Genomic DNA, 19,205 nt, shown 5'->3' with positions numbered 1-19,205 from the left:
TTGCCTCATGTACGGTGTACATTTTAGGACATGGTCAGACCTCAGTCATACAACGAAAAGGTGTAATGCCTTAGACTACAATTAGACATCCGACAAAACTGACTCAGATTAAAAAGGCATCAAACAAAAAGGCATCAGACTAAACAGACTCAGACTAAACAGACTCAGATTAAAAGGCATTAGACGAAAAAGCATCAGACTAAACAGACTCAGATTGAAAGGCATCAGACGAAAAGGCATCAGACAAAAAGGCATCAGACTAAACGGACACAGATTAAAAGGCATTAGACAAAAAGGCATCAGACTAAATGAACTCAGATTGAAAGTCATCAGACAAAAAGGCATCAGACTAAACGGACTCAGATTAAAAGGCATCAGACTAAACGGACTCAGATTAAAAAGCATTAGACAAAAAGGCATCAGACTAAACGGACTCAGATTGAAAGTCATCAGACAAAAAGGCATCAGACTAAACGGACTCAGATTAAAAGGCATCAGAAAAAAAGGCATCAGACTAAACGGACTCAGATTAAAAAGCATTAGACAAAAAGGCATCAGACTAAACGGACTCAGATTAAAAGGCATCAGACTAAACGCACTCAGATTAAAAAGCATTAGACAAAAAGGCATCAGACTAAACAGACTGAGATTAAAGGGCATCAGACAAAAAGGCATCAGACTAAACGGACACAGATTAAAAGGCATCAGACTAAACGCACTCAGATTAAAAGGCATCAGACTAAACGCACTCAGATTAAAAAGCATTAGACAAAAAGGCATCAGACTAAATGGACTCAGATTAAAAGGCATCAGACTAAACGCACTCAGATTAAAAAGCATTAGACAAAAAAGCATCAGACTAAACGGACTCAGATTAAAAGGCATCAGACTAAACGCACTCAGATTAAAAAGCATTAGACAAAAAGGCATCAGACTAAACAGACTGAGATTAAAGGGCATCAGAAAAAAAGGCATCAGACTAAACGGACTCAGATTAAAAGGCATCAGACTAAATGGACTCAGATTAAAAGGCATCAGACAAAAAGGCATCAGACTAAATGGACTCAGATTGAAAGTCATCAGACAAAAAGGCATCAGACTAAACGGACTCAGATTAAAAGGCATCAGACAAAAAGGCATCAGACTAAACGGATTCAGATTGAAAGGCATCAGAAAAAAAGGCATCAGACTAAACGGACTCAGATTGAAAGTCATCAGACAAAAAGGCATCAGACTAAATGGACTTAGATTGAAAGTCATCAGACAAAAAGGCATCAGACTAAACGGACTCAGATTGAAAGGCATCAGACAAAAAGGCATCAGACTAAACGGACTCAGATTAAAAGGCATTAGACAAAAAGGCATCAGACTAAACGGACTCAGATTGAAAGGCATCAGACAAAAAGGCATCAGACTAAACGGACTCAGATTGAAAGGCATCAGACAAAAAGGCATCAGACTAAACGGACTCAGATTAAAAAGCATTAGACAAAAAGGCATCAGACTAAACGGACTCAGATTGAAAGGCATCAGACAAAAAGGCATCAGACTAAACAGACTCAGATTGAAGGATTGAAAGGCATTAGACAAAAAGGCATCAGACTAAATGGACTTAGATTGAAAGTCATCAGACAAAAAGGCATCAGACTAAACGGACTCAGATTGAAAGGCATCAGACAAAAAGGCATCAGACTAAACGGATTCAGATTAAAAGGCATTAGACAAAAAGGCATCAAGCGAAACGGACTCAGATCTGATGTCTGATGCCTTTTTGTCTGATGCCTTTTAATCTGAGTCTGTTTAGTCTGATGCCTTTAAATCTGAGTCTGTTTAGTCTGATGCCGTTAATCTGAGTCTGTTTAGTCTAATGCCTTTTAAACTGAGTCCATTCAGTCTTGTGCCTTTTTGTCTAATGCCTTTTAATCTGAGTCCGTTTCATCGGATGTCTAATTGTACGAGACCTGACACCTGACATAATTTTTCCTGAGACCTGAAGCCTTTCAGTCTGAGGCACGATGCCGTTTTGTCCTGTGACTGAAGCCTTTTAGTCTGAGGCATGACACTTTTTCGTTGTATTACTGAGGTCTGACCATGTCCTAAAATGTACACCGTACTCATGTTTAGAGTACAATCTAACATCGAAAAATTTAATGGAACAGTCAGCCTCACCTGTCCTTGAAGTCTTTGAACCTGGATTCTGTCTGACCTGACTGGGTATCTGGGGACGCTTGTGATCCATCTCCCGACTTCCGGTCTGGAACCCAGCAGAAAATGACATTATTAATATTCAATCTTGTCACAGAAAAGTTACCAGGCACAAACTAAACTGACACACTCCAGCTCACACTTTCACATGTTCAAACACATTTCATCCACTGAAAATTGTCATTTCTCACCTTCTCGAGACAAAGCTTCCAGAATGTTCCGACAGGCAGTGGCCAGATCAGAAATCGACTGCCACTCTTCTTCAGACGAATCTGTCGTCTCTGAGAGAACTGAAATCAACAAGATCATACTGTAAAATGGCTTTGTGGAGAGTATTTAGCATTTATTTATATGTGCTGCCATCTACATTAAGTGTTTTTGGTCTTAAAACACAAGGAAGAAACTGTTTAGAATTTTTAAACAATGACCCATGGTTTTGGTTTTGAGTGATTTTTTAAATTTGTGAATAAAACTAAGATTATTGGAGTACATTTTTACTTTACTTACTATATACATACGTTTTACTACCTACTATTTCAGTCTTTCTACTTCAAAAATTAAAGTTTAAATTTATGTGTTACTTGCCATTGTGTGACCCTGGACCACAAAAACCGTCATAAGGGTAATTTTTTTAGGTAAATTTAATACAACCTGCTGAATACACTGCAAAAAATGCTTTTCTTACTTAGATTTTTTGTTTTGTTTTCAGCCAAAATATCTAAAAATTCTTAAATCAAGACGAGTAAAAATTATTTTCTTGTTTTCAGAAAAGTCAACATTAAGTGAGCAGAATTATCTGCCAATGGAATAAGCAAAAAAAAAAAAAAAATCTTATTTCAAACAGAAAACGATTTTTTTTTTTACCACTTTGGCAGATTATTTTGCTTGTTTCAAGCTAAAATGCACTTAATTTTGACTCGTTTTTTTTTCTGAAAATAAGTAATATTTTTTACTTGTCTAGAAAATCCTTCTTGATTTAAGAACTATTAGATATTTTATCTGGAAACAAGACAAAAAATCTAAGAAAAGAAGGCATTTTTTTGCAGTGAATTAAGTGTTTTTAGTCTTAAAACACAAGGAATAAACTGTTTGGAGTATGTTTACATAAGTTTTACAAACTACCTACTATTTCAGTCTTTCTACTTCAAAAATTTATGTTTAAATTTATGTGTTACTTGCCATTATGTGACCCTGGACCACATAATGGCCAATTATAAGGGTCTTTTTTTTTGTTAATTTGATACAACCTGTGGAATAAATAAGCGTTCCATTGATGTGCGATTTATTAACAAAGGACACTATTTGGCGTGAGATACAACTCTTTGAAAATATTAGATCTGTGGGTTTTAAACAAATCTAAATATTAAGAAAATCACCTTTTAAGTTGTCCAAATGAAGTTCTTAGCAATGCATATTACTAATCAAAAATTAAGTTTTGATATATTTACGCTAGGAAATATCTTCATGGAACATTAAAAGAAAAATCAATCATTTTCACCTATACAATGCATTTTTGGAAATTGCTACAAATATACCTGTGCCACTTAAGACTGGTTTTGTGGTCCAGAGTCACATTTCTTTGTAATTCATTGTGAAATTTACTAGCAATTTCCTATTTAAAATGACTTCTACACCATTTTTTTTTTTGAGTTTATTCACATTTGCAACTGGAGTTAATGCAATTATTGTTCTATGCATAAACAAACACATTATGGACATTATTTGGATTACTAGAGTCATTTATGGTTTATGACCTTCTCTGTTCTCCATTGTAATCATTCCCAATGGACTTGAAGCTATTGCATCTTTTTTTATCATCCTGAGGGTCTCTGGTTACGAAGCGGACCAATTACAGTTTTTTGTGGTCTGTGTAGATGCAACATGAGGAGACACATATGAAGCAGGATACACTTTAACAACTGCAGCTATGCAGAGCTTACAGCATGAGCCTAATGCAGAAGTATAAATAAGCCTTTAGTCTGTTGTTACATCTGAATATAAACATTTTTTACAGTTCATATGCATGTTCAAGTAAAAGGAATGATGTAGGATGACTTATTATGGAAACAATAGAGTTTAAAAGAATAAACTTAAGTGCAAACTGAATGTAATGCCTTCTGATACTTGATTACAGTTAAATATGCATTACAATTGAAATTTATATTTAATGCAATTAGAGTGCTTTTTGACCCACTTAAGTAGAACTTAAAAACATTTGTAATTTCATAATTAATTATATTGCCTTTGAAATATGGATTTAAGTACTTTGAAATATTGATTTGAATGTACTGACAAACATTTGTGCTAAACTGTAAAAAATGTATTTGAATATATTTGTAATTACACATTTGTAAAGATGAATTTGCAACTTAGTGCATGTAATATCTTTAATGTATTATTGAAAAATACTGCAGTTCAATTAATAATAAAATAATTTGCATGTGCTTCAGTATGCACATCAAAATAAGTGTACTTTTTTTTAAACACAAAAGATTATAAAAACAATGATTTTAAATGTACTTTAAGGGAAAACTTTTAATTTGACATTATTAAAAAGCACACTTTTTAAAAGTGTACTTAAGTGTGTTAATAGTCATGTAAGTGTCTCTTTTTAAGTCACTTAAGTGGCCTTTTATTCCATTTTTTGTTATTATTAGAACTATGTGAATTATGTTTTTTAAAATACAATTACGATTTTTAGTACACTATAAGTGCACATTCAGTACAAATAAGTAAACTTCTTTTTTACAAGGGTGAACAAGCAATATTCAGAGCTGAAATACATGTAAAATATAGAAAATATGCTAATATAATTCTTAACTGCGGCCTTGAATTTGCATACAAGGTTAGACTGATTAAGGACTTTATGAGTGTTATTATGTGCCTTGTTTCTAAGCTGATAATGATGTTAACATGATGCTTCTTGCAGTTATTTAATTTTCATCTGCAACTGCAGTTAGGCTTGAGTTTTGAATGATTTGGAAAAAAGGCCTCTAACACTAGCTTTCTCTATTCTTTCTTCTATTCTATGTTTTCTTTTAAAAATATGACCAAGAGGTAATAGGTAGATGATAAATAAAAGAGGGCCCAAGACAGAGCCTTGAGGAACACCAGTATTAAAAAATGAATATGATCTAAAATATATCTTTCTCTTCCCGTGTAAAATATGTAAAATATTCAAGGCATGCTTTCTACCTGTCTTTTTAGTTAAAACATGCAAGAATGACAATTAATCATTAAATAAATCATTAAAGTAATCAACAAACCAATATAAGACTAAATAGTAATGCATACAGTAGGATTATTTATCGCTCTTTCTTTCTTTCTTTCTTTCTTTCTTTCTTTCTTTCTTTCTTTCAAATTGATTTTATTATTACAGTTTTTTGTTTAGAATCAGTTTTTTTTTTCTTTTTAGTTATTATATAACAAACTAAAAGAAAAACCTTGCTATATGTACTGCGTTAGGCTAATTGACACTCATTGTCCTTTTGTTGATTTTGATTGCTTTCATTGTCCTCATTTGTAAGTCGCTTTGAATAAAAGTGTCTGCTAAATGACTTAATGTAAGTGTAACTTACTGCTGCTTTGCCCCTAATTGGACAAAGTGAGAGTTTGTTGAGACAGGCTGAGTTTGTTCAGTATTTACACACATGCACACCCATATGCATTTTAAAGGAGGGCCTGGAGAGATGTAACCGCTCAACAATCAAGGGGCAGAGGCACAGAACAGATGGCCCAGAGACAGTGTCTTGATTTGAGGCCGTTTAATACCCTTATCCCAACCAGCCCTAGCCTAGCCCCCATCTGTCCAAGCTTTACACTCATTTGAAAATGTCAGTGCCATTCAGGCCTTGATTCGTATCTTTTTAAGCTTGCTGAATTTGCTTATGGAGGGGAGGCTGGTCGTAGATCAGCTTATTTTTAGGCAACAGGCAACATTTACAGTAGAAGGGCTTAGAAACAAAAGAGACTGAATGTGGGAGTAGGGGAAAATGAAACCTCCCAGAGGAAGAGAAGGGATAGAGACACCCTGTAGCTAAAGACAAAAGAATACAAAGACAGATGAGGTTATAAACAGATTAACCATATAACCCCTAAACACATTATATCATCTCATATCAGGATATATATAATGCATTTATTTATTTACTTTCTTATCTTTACCCACCCAAATAAGAGAGAACTATCAATTATTTGGAATTATCAATAGTAAGTAAAAAGTTATCAGATTTGGATTTAGTGTCCATAAAAAGAACCTCAGTTTTATCGGTATTCTCTTGCGAAAACTGCACAAGAACTAAGCTTTGATTTAATGTAAATAGCCCAAAAACGAAGAAGAAAGAAGAGTACAGGCTTGGAGGACAAATAGAGCTGGATGTCATTCGCATAGCAGTAGAAATTAATACAGAATTTGCTAAAAATATGACCAAGAGCTAATAAATAAAAGAGGGCCCAAGACAGAGCCTTGAGGAACACCGGTATTAAAAGATGAAGAATATGATCTAAAATATATTTCTTATGCCGAAAGGGGTGTAAAATATTTTTAGTTAAAACATGCAAAAATGACAATTATTAATTAAATGAATCATTAAAGTAATCAACACACCAATATAGTAATGCATACTGTAGCATTATTTATCACTTTCTTTCTTTATTTCTTTCTTTTGAATTGTTTTTTTTTATATATATATATATTTAGAATTAGTTTTTGTTAACAAAATTTACAAAAGTGATTTTATGTCCTTGGAAAGCACATTAAATGTAAGTAAAGTGTCTACTTTTAAGGTTTCAAATAAGTGTTTGGAGAATAAAATGTCAAAATTTGGTTGAAATAATGTTACATTGTCATTCAGTGTAACAATATTTATGTAAAAATGTAAACAACATGCTTATTCTGACTTGTACATATTAAAATGTATAAGGCTATAAGGGAGCATATTACATTTTATTGTGTTTTAAATGAACAGAGCAAATATATTATATCATGATATCTCATATCAGGATATATATAATGCATTTATTTACTTAGTTATACTTACCTACTCAAATAAGAGAGAAATGAAATGATCAATACTAAGTAAAAAGCTATTGGATTTTGCCAATTTGGATTAAGTGCCCACAAAAAGAACCTCAGTTTTATCCGTATTCTCTTGAGAAAACTGCACAAGAACTAGGCTTTGATTTAATCTAAACAGCCCCAAAAGGAAGAAGAAAGAAGAGTACAGGCTTGGAGGGCAAATAGAGCTGGATGTCATCCGCATAGCAGTACAAATTGGCTAGAAATATGACCAAGAGGTAACAGGTTAATAATAAATAAAAGAGGGCCCAAGACAGAGCCTTGAGGAACACGGGTATTAAAAGATGAAGAATATGATCTAAAATATATCTTTCTCTTGCCGAAAGGGGTGTAAAAAAAGCACGTTTTCTAATTCTTTTTTAGTTTAAACAAGTAGGATTGACAAGTAATCGTTAAATAAACCTTTAAAGTAATCAACAAACCAATCTAAGACTAAATAGTAATGCATACTGTAGCATTATTTTTCACTTTCTTTCTTTTTTTTAGAATTGCTTTTATTATTGCAGTTTTTTTTTTAAATTTATAATTAGTTTTTGTTTACAAAATTTACCAAAGTGATTTTAAGTCCATAGAAAGCACAATAAATGTAAGTCAAGTCTCTACTTTAAGGTTTCAAATAAGTTTTTGGAGAATAAAATGTCAAAACTTGGTTGAAATAATGTTACATTGTCATTCAGTGTAACACAATATTTATGTAAAAATGTAAACAACATGCTTATTCTGACTTGTACATATTAAAATATATAAGAGAATAAGGGAGCATATTAAATTGAAGTGTGTTTTAAATTAGTAAAAAAAGTCTTACCGACAAATGGGCTAAACCTAGGATAGTGGCAAATTAAAAAAAATTTAGAATTACAACTAATTAGAATTTGGGGTGAAAGTAATTTGTCTTTTAAATTGGTCATATATTTATTTTTGTTGTAAATATGCCTGAAAAGACTGTTAAATGAATGACATTGTAGTGGGTGTCTTCTGTTAATTAGGGAAAAATGTATGATATTTAATTTTTGCTCAGAAAAACAAAAACAAAAATGCAGTTAAATTAAACAGAAAACTTTAAAAAAAAAAAAAAAAAAAAAAAAAAAAAAATTTAAAGCAGTATTACACTTATTGTTTTCATGCTTAAAACCTTTTTCTTCTTTGACCCTTATATATATATATATATTTTAATTTGTTGTGTTTTTGTCATTGGTATTAATTCTTTGTGCTTTATTAATTCTTACTTCAGTATTAGTTTTAGCAATTTTAGTGTACTAGCAATTTTAGTGTACTAGCAATTTTAGTGTACTAATTTTAGTGTATTATTTGTATTTTTTCAGTTAAACATTATTTCAATTAAAATTTTTATGGTTTTAGTTTTAGTTCATTATAATAACCCTGGTTTGGAAAGACTTGAAAGTTGTGTGAGCCTTAGTCGATTATAGGATGATGCCTAGTTTTTCTCTTTAACTTTGTGTATGATCTGTAAAATCTGTTCAGATTTGTACACATTCCAGCCTTTAGATTAAATAAAAGAGCTCCTGCTGTTTTTCAATTAATTACAGAGTTAAACCCCTCACAGTTTAATATATCTAAAGATCCCATCTGCACTTGTGGAAACTGCATTTATAGATTAGCAATAAAGCAAAAATAAAGCTTCAGACGTTTTGAAGCCACACAGTCATTGTGAAAGTACTTATATAAAGGGTTATTTAATAAGCCACTGCAAATAATGGCATGCTATAGCAACTGCGGTCTGAACTACAGGAGTCATTTAAAAATAATACGTTTACCCTGTAATGTTATTGTGGTAACATTAAGAAAAAAACGTACTCTTAGTGATGGAGTTGTGGAGGCTCAGAGCTCTGGAGTTTCTTTCTGCGCTTTCCATACAGGAGGATCTCATGGTCACATCACTGACCGACGGCTCCTCAGGCCCTTGATCACTCACAGACTAGACAGAGAGGAGAAATGAAACCAGAAATGAACAGAAGCAGACAGTATGAAGAAAATAAAATATGCATTTAAATATTTCCTCTCTTTTTTTATCATATGCATCATACCTTCTCTTTTGTCCCACTGAGTACACTGAGTAACAAATATACATTTATTTTAATATCTTTTAAATTTTATTTGATGGCTGCAAACCAAAGCTTATATGGGTCAAAGACATTAAGATACAAAAGTGATTTTATGTCCATAGAAAGCACATTAAACGTAAATAAAGTGTCTACTTTTAAGTTTTCAAATATGTTTTTGGAGAATAAAATGTCAAAATGTGGTTGAATTAATGTATTAAACAGAAAACAGAAAACTAGAAGAATGTTATTTTACAGTGTAATAGTATTTCACAATATTACATTTTTTTCTGTATTTTTGATCAAATAAACGCAGCCAACAAAATTACTAAATTACTGTACTAAATCAAAATTACTATACTAAAATATTAGGAAAGTATTCCATATTCCATTCATTAAAAAAAAAAAAAAAAAATAATAATATATATATATATATATATATATATATATATATATATATATATATATATATATATATATATATATATATAAATTTGGCCTGCAAATAACAATTTTAAAATTCATTTGCACTTTCATTGCTTCAAATTAGAATAAAATTGAATTGAAATAAAATAAAATATTTTCAAAACTTAAAAAAAAAAAAACAAACAAACAAAAAAACAGAAAATCACAACGCAACCAAATTACTGTACTAAATCAAAATTACCATACTAAAAATTCAAATTAATTACTAATATAGTATTAGGAAAGTATTCCATATTCCATTAATTAAAAAAAATTTTGGCCTGCAAATAACAATTTTAAAATTCAGTCAAGAAACATTTTTAAAAGCTAAAAAAACGAATGCAAGTCTTTTTGAACCAAAGTAAAAAATAAAACCCTAAAAATTAAACACTTTCATTGCTTCAAATTAGAATTAAATTGAATTGAAATAAAATGAAATATTTTCAAAACTTAAAAAAAAAGAAAAAAAAAAACAGAAAATCACAACACAACAAAATTACTAAATTACTGTACTAAATCAAAATTACCATACTAAAAATTAAAATTAATTACTAATAAAATATTAGGAAAGTATTCCATATTCCATTAATTTAAAAAATATAAAAAAAAAGGTCTGGAAATAACAATTTTAAAATTCAGTCAAGAATCGTTTTTAAAAGTAAAAAAAAAAAAAAAAAATTCAAGTCATTCGAACCAAATTAAAAAATAAAACCTAAAAATTAAACACTTTTATTGCTTCAAATTAGAATAAAATTTTACTGAAATAAAATGAAATATTTTAAAAACCTAAACATATTTTTTCAGCTAGTTGCCAAGTCAGAAGTTTTCATTTTGATTTAGTTTAATTTGAGTAGAAAAATAACAATATTTGTATGAATTCAAACAACAAGCTTATTCTGACTTAAAATATATAAATCAATAATGGAGTATATTCAATTTAATTGTGTTTTAAATAAGTAAAAAATTCTTACTGACAAATGGCTAGGAAATGACTAGGATAGTGGAAAATCTTTTAAATGTAGAATTACAAATAATTTGTCTTTTAATACATAAATAGATTTTTGTTGTAAATATGACAAGACTGTTACACTGAATTACATTTTAGTGGGTGTCTTCTTTAAATGAAAAAAAAGTATGATATTTATTCTTTTTTTTAAAAACAACAACAACAATTTAAAGCAGTATAACACTTGTTGTTTTTATGCTTAAACCCTTTAACGTCTTTGACCCATATATATAATTTTTTTATACATAAATAATAAGTCTGGTATCATTAAAAGGCGGCTTTACACAGAGTTAAAAATAAAGACTCAAAACAATCAAATAAATAAATATTTTCAGTTTTTCTGTCACATTTATCACACTTTCTCTTTTGTCCCACTGAGTATTTATTTATTTAAATTTTATTTGATGGATGCAAACCAAAAGTTGATCTATTTATTTAATTTATACATAATTACTGATAAATCTGAGTTCAAGACAAAAGACTCAAAACAAATAAGTGTTACGCAATGCACTCAGTGGGACAGAGAACAAAGTATGATGAATATTAACAGATGAAATACAGGAAGTAGAGGGAGTTAGAGAAAGTGATTTTATGAGGGGAAGAAGGGAAAGGATGAAGTGGGAGGAACAGCGAACAGAAGGGAAGGAAAGAGAGAGAAAGAGAGAGTGGGAGACGGATCTGAGAGGTTAAAACCCTTCTGAAAACACAGCAATCACTTTCCAAACACAGAGAGTTACACAAGCGGATCCATCAGATGCCCTCTGTGTGGGAGACACTGAACACAACGGCAGCAGATCATGCATGATTCAGGTGCTTCAATGCATTGTGCTCTTCTGTAAGTGTTCATGTCCTTAACATTATTTCTAAGTAAGACTCATAGTTAGTCGTGTAATGATTCATTTGTTTTCTTGGTGCAGCGATTACAAATCCTGCAGATGCATATGCATCCATCCTGAAATATGGATGTTTGAATGAATCATTCGTTTGGGTTGAGAATTAAAAAGCTAAAAAAAACCAAATGAATCATTATACTGTAAAGTATCATTCAATATTTAAAAATATGTAAACGTTAAATTCAGGGTTCTCTCGGTCATGGAAAACCAGGGAACACTGCACAAAATGCTTTCTTTACTTTAGCTTTCAACTATTTAAAATTGACCCTTATGATTGATTTTATGGTCCAGGGTCACACATATACTTATATTTAAAGTAGGGCTGTCAAATGATTAATCACGATAAAATAAAAGTTTAGAAAAGTTTATGTTTACACACTAAATGTGTGTTTACTGTGTATATTTATTATGTATATATAAATGCACACACATACATGTATAGATTTAAACAAATATTTATATGAATGAATAGTTATACTTCTATTTAATTTAGACTATATATAGAATTATAAATATTTTCTATATAAATCTAAAACAAATTCTTGAAAATACATGTATGTGGGTGTATTTATATATACATAATAAATAAACACAGAAAACACACATTTAGTATGTAAACATGAACTTTTATTTTGGATGTGATTAATCATGATTAATCATTTGACAGCCCTAATTTAAAGTAAAGAAACACATCCGATTTACTCAAACTTTAACTACGATTAAAATTGAAACAGAAAATATTAAAATAAAAACAACTATAAAACAATATTTTAGAGCCAAGCGCTTAAATAAATAAATAAAGTATTCCATTTTTAATTTTTTATCTCTCCAAAAATGTTTTTTTTTTTTTTTTTTTTTTTTTCCATGAGATTTCTCGGTCTTGAATTCACTGCAAAAATTTCTTTTTTTTTTACTTAGATTTTTTGTCTCGTTTCCAGCCAAAATATCTAAAAATTCTTAGTAAAAATTAGTAAATATTATTTTCTTGTTTTCAGAAAAAAACAAGTCAAAATTAAGTGCGTTTTTGCTTGAACAACTGGGTAAGCAAAAGAAAAATCTTACTTTAAACAGAAAACAAGATTATTTTTCTTACCCCCTTGGCAGATTATTTAGCTTGTTTCAAGCAAAAACGCACTTAATTTTATTATTTTTTCTAACAACAAGACAATAATTTTTTTTTTTTTGTCTAGAAAATCCTTGTTGATTATGAAATTTTAGATATTTCGGCTGGAAACAAGAAAAGCATTTTTTGCTGTGAATTTTAAAATTCTTATTTCCAGACCGAGAAATCTCATGGAAATAAATAAAATAATTTTGGAGAGATGAAAATAGAAAAGTGGAATACTTTCTTAAGTGTGCTTGGCTCTAAAATATTTTATTATAGTTTATTAATGTTTTGAATTCGTTTTTATTTTAATTAAAATTTCAATTTTAATTTTAGTTAAGGTTTTAGTAAACTGGATGTGTTTTTTTCTTTAAATATGTATATGTGTGACCCTGGACCAAAAAAATCAATCATAAGGGTCAATTTTGAAATTGTTAAAAGCTGAATAAATAAGCTTACCATTGATGCATGGTTTGTTAGCATAGGACAATATTTGGCCGAGATACAACGCTAATTTTGACCCAGTGTTGGCTATTGCTACAAATATACACATGCTACTTATGACTGGTTTTGTGGTCACATAGTAATTTTTAGTTTTATTTCATTTATTTTTATTTTAGTTATTTTACCACTTAAATTAAATGAGAAATTTTGACTTGGCAACATTTTTAAGTTTAAAATATTTAATTTTATTTCAGTTAAATTTTATTTTAATTTAAAGTAATACAAGTTTTTCACTTTTATAGCTTAATTTTTAGTGTTAGCTAATTTTAATAACTCTCGTTTAAAATGACTTGCATTTGATTTCCAGCTTTAAAAATCAATATTTGACTAAAACAAGCCATTCACAGAGTAACAGAGAATTTTAAAATAGTTTTTTACATGCTAAAACTGTATTCAAATATAGAATGTTCTAATATTTTATTATAGTAATTCGTTTTAATTTTGCAATAGTTTAATCAGTAATTTAGTATTTTGTTGTGTCTTTTTTTAGCTCTAAAATATTTTATCGACACATTGCACTTTGTCATGTGTTTCCAAGTAGCCTGTATCTACATTAATTTAATGTGTTTGCTTTCAAGTAGCTTGGTGCAAAAAACATTTTAAGTAATTTTTCTTTTTCTTACATAAAACATATTAGGAGGAATCATTTACATAACCGATGAATGCGCTTAAAAAATGACAGAATCTGAATTTGGAAAAAAAAAAATCATTCCTGAATCAAATCAAAAAACCGATGAACCAGTTTGTTCAATTTATCTGTCCGATAAATATTGTGCATCCCTAATTAATATTTGTTTTAGTTTACAAAGTATGGTTTAGTGCTTTTTTAGTTGCCGTATTTTAGTTGCCGTTCAGTATCCATTTTCAAAAACTATCGGTTAATATATCGGTATCGGCCAGTGTGGTCCAACCTAGCTATCGGTATCGGCAAAAATCAATTTTTCTCCCATCAGCTGTAAAACAATACAGTGTCATAAAGAAAAGAAGCAGTGTGCATTAGATACCTGTTCCTCTTGCTCCAGAGGCACTTTGGGTTTGACTGCCAGTATGAGGTCAGGGGTCTCATCCCGAAGTTCTCCAGGGTTTTCATAGATGTGTCTGTTCGCTTTCATCCCCACGTTATCATACACATGCCTGACACACATACACATTCAGAGAAAGAAACATTAGTTCAACAGAATAAATAAAAGATTTACAGCATCCAAAATACTACTTCACACTTCACTTTGTGTTGTCTATTGTGCTTATAAATAAGAACGCTTTTTCCGTGCATATTCTTGGTTACTTTAATAAGTGTCCTTATTACTCCAATAATATACTTAATGTAAGTATGAACTGAATGTAGTGTTTTCAGACATTGAATGTTAATTGTTTAAATAAAAAATGTATTATAGTTTACATTTGTATTAAATGCTTTTTGACCCATTCAAGTAGGACTTAAGTACATCTTTAATGACAGTTAAATGTATTATAGTTTTAGTATAGTATTAATATAGTATTAATGACTAATGTATTACAGTTAAAAATTTATATTTAATGTAATTAGCTGAACATTAAATGCATGTTAATTACAACTGTATTTAGGTTTAAATTTATATTAAATGCAGTTAGCTGTGCTTTTTTGACCACTTAATTATGATATTACATATAAAGAGGTACTTATTTCTATTCTATCTGAAATCTGAATAAATAAGCTTTCTACTGATGTATGGTTCGGACAATATTTGGCTGATATACAACAATTTGAAAATCTGAAATCTGAGGGTACAAAAAAATCGAAATATTGAGAAAATCACCTTTAAAGTTGTCCAAATTAAGCTCTTAGCAATGCATATAACTAATCGAAATTTAAGTTTTGATATATTTATGGTAGCAAAATACAATGTATTTTTGGCTATTGCTACTTAAGACGTCATGGATTTAAATGTATTTGTAATGAAACATTTGAAATAATGAAACTGCAATTTATTATGTTTAAAATATACTAACATTAAAATATGCAATATTGAATAACTTAATTAAAATGTATTTTAACTAAAACAACTAAAGTCATTTTTACAAAGTGCAATTTTTGGAAACATTAACAAACAGTCATAGTGTTTTTATTCTTAAGTCCTACTTGAAAACTAAAATGATCAAAAATCAATTGTTTTTAATTAAAATAAAGCTAAAATAAAAGAAAATACACTGTAAATATTAGATAAACGCTTAACTTTGAAAATATATCAGTTTTAGTAACTAAACATTTTTTGTAAAGTTTTACTAATTTTATTGTAAACAAAAAATTTGAAATGTCGCCTTGGCAGCTAACTAAAAAAACCTACTTCAAAACATTAATAAACTATAAACAAAAATGTCACAAAAACGTAATTTATATTTATTCATTTGCTCCTTCCCCCTCTCTATCCATCTGTTTCCCTCCATAGGGAGCAAATATAAGAATATATAGAACAAATGCATATGTACAAACATATAATAGACAATTAGATAATAGATAATTCATGAGGCAGTATAATAACTGTGGCCAGATATTACAAAAATTGTCAATGTAGTGTCAGTCCACAGCAACTGCTAACTAGTTGCCTAGCCTAGTTACTTTCACTACCATTCCAAAGATCTAAGGTTAATTTAAACTTTTGAAATAATGAAATCCCAATTTATTACATTTAAAACATACATTAAAAACAAACATTAAAATAAAATATTGAATAACCTAATTCAAATGTATTTTAACTAAAATAACTAAAACTTTAAAAATGTCATTATTACGAAGTGCACTTTTTCATAGCGTTTTTTATTGTTAACTAAAACTAAAACGTTCAAAAATCCATTGTTGGCAATTAAAATAAAGCTAAAATTTAATTTTTTTTTTTTAATTTAGCAGTTTTAGTAACTAAGCCTTAAAAAATGTTAAAGTTATGACAAATGTTAAAAAATAAAAATAGAACATAATAAAAATTACAAAAGCACATTAAAATAAAACCTACTTCAGAACATTAATAAACTATAAACAAAAATGTCACAAAAAGCTATTTTTAAAATTTTATTTTATTTAAAAGTTTTTAAATATTTATTTTTTTAATGAAAGTTTCTCACTTTTATGGTTTCATTTTTAGTTTTAGTTAACTTTAATAACCCTGTTTCAAAATGACTTTGATTTCCAGCTTTAAAAATCTAATTTTCACTGAAACAAGCAATTCACAGAGTAACAGAGAAATTTAAAATTATTATTTCCAGACCAAAACTCCTAAATGTTTTAATGTATTCAAATATGGAACATCCTAATATTTTATAATAGTAATTATTTTTAATTTTAATATAGTGGTAACACTTTACAATAAGGTTCATTAGTTAAACATTAGTTAATGTATTAACTAACATGAACTAAGCATGAACAATACATTTGTTACTGTATTTACTAATCTTTATTAACATTAGTTAACGGAAATACAGTTGTTCATTGTTTGTTCATGTTAGTTCACACTGCATTAACTAATGTTAACAAAATTTTAATAATGTATTAGTAAATGTTGAAATTAACATTAACAAAGATTAATAAATGCTGCATAAGTCCAGTTCATTATTAGTTCATGTTAACTAATATGGTTAACTAATGTTAACTAATGAACCTTATTGTAAAGTGTTACCAATATAGTTTATTCAGTAATTTATTGGGGGGGAGGGGGGCAGCTTCAAAATATTTTATCGACACATTGCAATTTTGGACCCTGACTTAATCTGTTTGTTAGGGCGTAAACTGTTAGTGTTTAGAGCGAAATAAGAAGTAGGCAATCAGAAATCTGTCTACCCTTCAATGATGTCCTGGTACGGAGAGTGTCCTTCCAGCGAGTAGCTCCGTGTGAGAGAGACGGGTGTGATTTCAGGGGTCTGACTCTTCATGCTGTCCTGCAGGGAAGTCGCCCGCAAAAGTGGCAGGCTGGGTGGGGAAAGGAGCGAATCTGTTTCCATGGGCTCCGGAAATCCCATCTGCTCTTCATGTATCTCCTGCTTTGGAGTTTCACTGTCTGACACCTTAGTTTCAATCTCTTTCTTCTCTTCTTTCTCCTCTCCGCCGCCATCAACCACATCCTCGTCGTCTTCATCCAGAACCCAGGCCTCACCTGAACGCCCCTCTCCGGACTTGCTCTCTGCGTCCTGGATGGCCTTCTGGTAAAGCTCAGAGAAACTCCTAAACACCAGAACAACGGGAAAACAACGTTTCAGCTCATTTATTTCAGCGTTTGCATTTCACTGTTAGTCATGGATGATAAGATCAATGCTGCTATTTTGGATTTCGTTTTTGAAGTGTATTATATAATCGAATTCTTACATAAATCATGCTGAGTAAGTCACTATATACAGGATTTGAAAAACACAGTTTTAACCCATGATCTGTGTGTGTGTTGAATGGATCAATAAGCATTATGAGAGTTGAATGACATCTGACCAGCTGGTGAAACAATGACTAAAACATGTTCATGTCAATAGAATCAGGTCTGTCCTTTATTCATTTGCTCCCTCCCCCTCTCTATCCATCTGTTTCCCTCCCTAGGGAGCATATTTAAAAATATACAGTACAAACGCATATGTTCAAACATATAATAGATAATTAGATAATAGATAATCCATGAGGCACTATAATAATTGTCGCCAATTAAAGTTCTCAGATATTACAGTGGCCAGATATTACAAAAATTGTCAATGTAGTGTCAGTCCACAGCAACTGCTAACTAGTTGCCTAGCCTAGTTACTTTCACTACCATTCCAAAGTTCTAAGGTTAATTTAAACTTTTGTTCCGGGTTCTAAAAGTTCTAAAAAAAGTTTACCATTACATTTATTTTCATATTATTTAACAACATATAATTTAAATGCGGAGCCTGGTAATCCCAGGAGAGGACCTGCATAGTTGTACATTTAACTGCTATCATAATGTGTTTAGCCTAACGTTAGCTAGCTAGGGATACTTCTCTTCAAGGACATCTTAATCGTATTCTTGATAATCATAGTCATGAACACATTTTTTAAATCTTGTAATATTTTAAAGCCTTTATTATTTTTCAACTCTACAGCTGTGCAATAAAATTCACTTCAAAGGTTCACTTTTCATTCATAAAGATGTCTTTTCATGGAAAACAACGTCTTTTTAGTGTGAAAATGACACGAAATGACCCATATAACCAGAAGATGGCAGCAGAGGATCAATCATTGGCTGCAATCGCCATTTAAACTCCCTAGTTTTTTCAAGACGTCTTGCTTTTCCATTTATTCTAAAATGACTAAATTTGAAATAATGAATAATAAAATAAAATGAATAAAATTGTAGTACTTTCACTGCACTGAAGTATATAGTATAGCAAGTGCAGAAAGTTATTAAAATAAATAAATAAATAAGCTCAGACACAAACAGCTTATAAAGGGTGAATTATTTAAATACTTATATATAGTTCACTACAAATTAGTTCAATATTAATGGTATAAGAATTAAATAATGCACTCATTATGAATCGATATGAATATTTTACATAATTTAATAACTACATCTTTTAAGCTTTATCTTGAACTTTAAAAGCTATTAAATAGCCTATATTTAACAACACAAACTTGTTCCTGCTGTAGTTTTGTTACTCTGAATTTAGTCTGAATCATTGAATGCACAGCTCTTTTTTTACATCAGCTTGTCCGATGTTTGGTCGGATTATTATTGTCAATCATAGCAATGACTCGCGCATATTTAGTCGATTTACTCGCTTATTTTTTTTTAAACTCGCGTTTGTCATTCTTGCAACGGTATACATGGATGTTTGGTCCTCTTAGACAAACAAAACTTTAGTTTGATTGTGAATTGATTATGTAGAGAATATAAGCAAAGTACACTCCTATTACGGCACA

At 30.0% G+C, this 19,205-nt stretch overlaps 1 protein-coding gene across 1 annotated transcript in view; it reads right to left on the bottom strand.

The window, feature by feature from the left end:
- Positions 1-19,205, bottom strand: part of LOC141330797 (signal-induced proliferation-associated protein 1-like) — a 51,202-nt gene that overhangs the window by 12,756 nt on the left and 19,241 nt on the right. Inside the window, exons 9-13 of the mRNA XM_073835559.1 lie at positions 17,124-17,504; positions 14,320-14,449; positions 9,098-9,218; positions 2,397-2,495; positions 2,170-2,254 (exon numbers count right to left, since the gene is read on the bottom strand). Of these exons, the coding sequence (XP_073691660.1) occupies positions 2,170-2,254; positions 2,397-2,495; positions 9,098-9,218; positions 14,320-14,449; positions 17,124-17,504 (816 nt within the window). The remainder of the gene's footprint in view (positions 1-2,169; positions 2,255-2,396; positions 2,496-9,097; positions 9,219-14,319; positions 14,450-17,123; positions 17,505-19,205) is intronic.

Source organism: Garra rufa, chromosome 3, assembly GCF_049309525.1.
Source record: "Garra rufa chromosome 3, GarRuf1.0, whole genome shotgun sequence".
NCBI lineage: Eukaryota > Metazoa > Chordata > Actinopteri > Cypriniformes > Cyprinidae > Garra > Garra rufa.
The sequence above is the reverse complement of the archived record's forward strand: the minus strand, read 5'-3'. Positions and strand labels throughout refer to the sequence as shown.